General features: G+C 37.2%; 1 protein-coding gene across 1 annotated transcript; it reads left to right on the forward strand.

The window, feature by feature from the left end:
• Positions 1–455: 455 nt before the first annotated feature.
• LOC137746019 (UDP-glycosyltransferase 86A1-like) lies at positions 456–3,262 on the forward strand. The gene is made up of 2 exons (XM_068486066.1): positions 456–1,209; positions 1,312–3,262. The coding sequence occupies exons 1-2, from the start codon at positions 687–689 to the stop codon at positions 2,220–2,222; spliced, it is 1,434 nt and encodes a 477-aa protein (XP_068342167.1). The 5' UTR covers positions 456–686; the 3' UTR covers positions 2,223–3,262.
• The last annotated feature ends 228 nt before the right edge of the window (positions 3,263–3,490 follow it).

The following is a 3,490-nucleotide window of genomic DNA, read 5'->3' on the forward strand; positions in this document are numbered from 1 at the left end:
AGAAATAAAGGGGTTCAACTGCCACTAAATTCCGAATTAGCGTCATTGTGGAACCTCTACTTTTGTCGTCAAGTAATAAGTATGAATAGAAATGAATATTGGTGAAAAATAATCGAAAGTAGTGGTTCATGTGTTCAATGTACGTTGTTCTTTTCTCTTTTAATTAGTTGCCTTGTTGGTTAGTGAATGTGAAAGAGCTGTGCAAGTTTGTCTCAATAAATATATATTCAGCAAAAGGAATAAGGTGGTGGGCGCACCTTGTTCAATTATGGAGCAAATGAAGTAAGCCATCCAAGAAAAAAATACTAATTTTTGTTGCTTTCTCCCCCACCCTTATTCTAAAGATAAGTCCCAAACTTTGTGTATACATAGAAACAGAAGATAATGCAGACTATTTTATCTTATATACTACAATTAGTTGACTGAATGACAGTCATCTCGCGTGCAGAATTCAGTTTAGCCAAGTTAGCTAGAGTAATTTGTTTCAACTTTGAATCCAAGTTCCAATCCTCCTTTCCGTAGTTTAGATGAAGTGAGTGTATTATCCAATCGTTTGTCAAACAACAAATGGTAGTCATCTGTCCACACATCACAGAGATCACATAATTAAGATGTGTTTTTCAGTTCATCACTTGCCTACTTCCTCAGAAACACCGATATAGAGAGAGAGAGAGAGAGAGAGAGAGATGGAGGACAAAGCCTCAACCCCTCATGCAATCATGGTGCCTCTTCCTCTCCAAGGCCATGTAACCCCATTGACCCATCTGGCCACGAAGCTTGCTTCACAGGGCTTCACCATCACTTTTGTCAACACCCAATATATTCACCACCACATACTCAAGTCACAACCCAACGACAACACAGAAGACGATATCTTTGCCATGGCGCGTAAATCCGGTCTAGACATACGCTACACAACAGTAAGTGATGGATTTCCACTAGCTTTCGACCGAATTCAGAACCTCGACCAATCTCTTGAGGGTGCTTTGCATGTCTTCCCTGCCCATGTGGATGAACTTGTTGGAAATTTAGTCCAATCTGACCCCTCAATCACTTGTTTGATTGTTGATACTTTCCAATCATGGTCAGCAACCATAGCCAATAAGTACAACCTTATCCATATTTCCTTCTGGACTGAACCAGCTCTAGTGTTCAACATCTACTATCACTTGGACCTTCTCAAAAAAAATGGTCATTTCGGTTCTCATGGTAAGTTCTCATAAAGATCTCATATTGCGTGGATTATTGTTTGAATTTTACTATGACATAATATAGTTATAAACATTTGTTTCTGTCGCTTGATTTTATCAGATAATCGCGAGGACATCATTGATTACATACCTGGCGTGAAAACTATTGAACCAAAGGACTTGATGTCACACCTCCAATCAACAGATTTATTTTGCCCAATGCTCCGAACGTTTTACAAGTCATTTCGCGAAGTGAAAAGGGCAGATTTTATTTTGTGTAATACAGTGCAAGAACTTGAATTTGAGTCCCTTTCTGCCTTGCAAGCTAAGCAACCAACATATGCAATTGGCCCTGTCTTCCCCGATAATCTCACCAAGAATATCGTGGCTACCAACCTGATGCCAGAATTTGACTGCATCCATTGGCTCCACGAGAAGCCTCATGGTTCGGTTTTGTTCATTTCATTTGGAAGCTATGCTCAAGTTACAAAAGATGATTTTGAGGAAATAGCTCATGGGCTTTTGCTTAGTAAAGTGAATTTCATCTGGGTACTTCGTTCCGACGCTACAGGTTATGATGAAACGTATATTCTACCAGTCGGATTTGAAGATGAGATTAAAGATAGAGGGTTGATGGTGCCATGGTGTTCTCAGATTGAGGTGCTTTCACATCCAGCAGTAGGAGGGTTCTTAACGCATTGTGGATGGAATTCTATACTGGAAAGTATGCGGTGTGGTGTTCCCATGCTGTGTTTCCCACTAGTGGCTGACCAAATCACTAATAGGAAACTAGTAGTTGATTATTGGGGCATTGGACTCAATCTTTGTGATCGGGTTAAACCCATTAGAAGGGTGGAGGTAGCAGACAAGATCAACCGTCTGATATGTGGAAAATCGGGTGACGGTTTGCAGAAGAAGACCATGAAAATAACTCAAATATTGGCTGATGCAGTGGCTTTAAACGGGTCATCTCAAAAGAACTTATCTCAATTCATTAGTAATATGAAGGAAAAAATTCAGACACGAATGTGACTTCCATATTGCCATCATGTGGTTCTTCTTCATCATCTCATTGACTCGCTGCCATACGACGCTTCATTAGCAATGTAAGGGCCGAAATACAAGAATGTGACACATCTTAGAATTTATATGTGCGCTTTTTCCTTTGGGTCCGCAACTCTATTATGCACGTTTGTTGCACAACTCCATTATTTGGGAAAGTTAATTAAGCAACCTCTCAATTAACATAAACTCAGATTTTCAGAAGTTTTTCGAATAATTTGACAGCATTGTTACTGACTTTTTTGGGTTTTATATGTGTGATTAGTGGTTACAAGTACAACAATAGTATGATTTGTTTGTCTATTAGGTGTACAAGAAAGAGTTGAGTGATTTACTTGTCTCAGCTTCCGGATTATCGCTTTTGCTAGTTTTTGTTTTGGTTTCGTTTTCAAAAGTGATTTTTACCCGTCTAGGTATTTCTTCTTTGCTTGTTTATTAAATTTCACTAGTGGTGTCGAATGGTTTCACCATCACTTTCACCAAAAAATTATCTTCTTGTTACCAAATTCTGATTTGCTAGAAAGGGAAAATGTTGGATTAGTAGCATTGACAAGAGATGGAAGTTGAAGAATCATCCAGATATCAGAGCGGACGCGGTTCATGACTTTCTTCTCTCTATTCGTTATGTTGCCAAGTTTACAACATTACAACATTACAACCAGGGCCCTTTTTTTGGGATTTTGAAGACCATGTGCGAAATTTGTAAAAAGTGTCCTCCTTAAGATAGTTTTAAGTTTTAAAAAAGTATGATAATATATCGATACTAAAAAACATTCACTTAAATTAAAACAAAGCCACTTAGTACTAGACCGGTATTCCTTATTACTTGTAAGTGAGAGGTCTAATATTCAATTCTCGTCAAAGGCGAATTTGAACCACATTATTGTTAGCTCATTGTCAAGCTTAGCCCACTCCCCCACCCTCTTAGTGTAGATAATATCTTTTGTTAAAAAAAATAAAAAATAAAAACAAACTTTAGCACTCACTGATTGCATATTTACAAATGTCCTTAATGATAAGTAAAAAGAGCTACAAACATAACATTCACTAAATAATCAAAAATAGTTTTATCTTAAACCGTCAAACATGAAAAAGAAACATCAACCTCTAACTTTAAAGTTTCCCTTGAATGTATAACTTTGTTATATAATAAAATTAATAAACTCTTTCATGTTAGATAAACAAATATGTTAAAGGTATAGGTTGATATTGAAATAGCACAAATTTCAGAAAAAATA

Source organism: Pyrus communis, chromosome 9 (assembly GCF_963583255.1).
Source record: "Pyrus communis chromosome 9, drPyrComm1.1, whole genome shotgun sequence".
Taxonomy (NCBI): Eukaryota; Viridiplantae; Streptophyta; class Magnoliopsida; order Rosales; family Rosaceae; genus Pyrus; species Pyrus communis.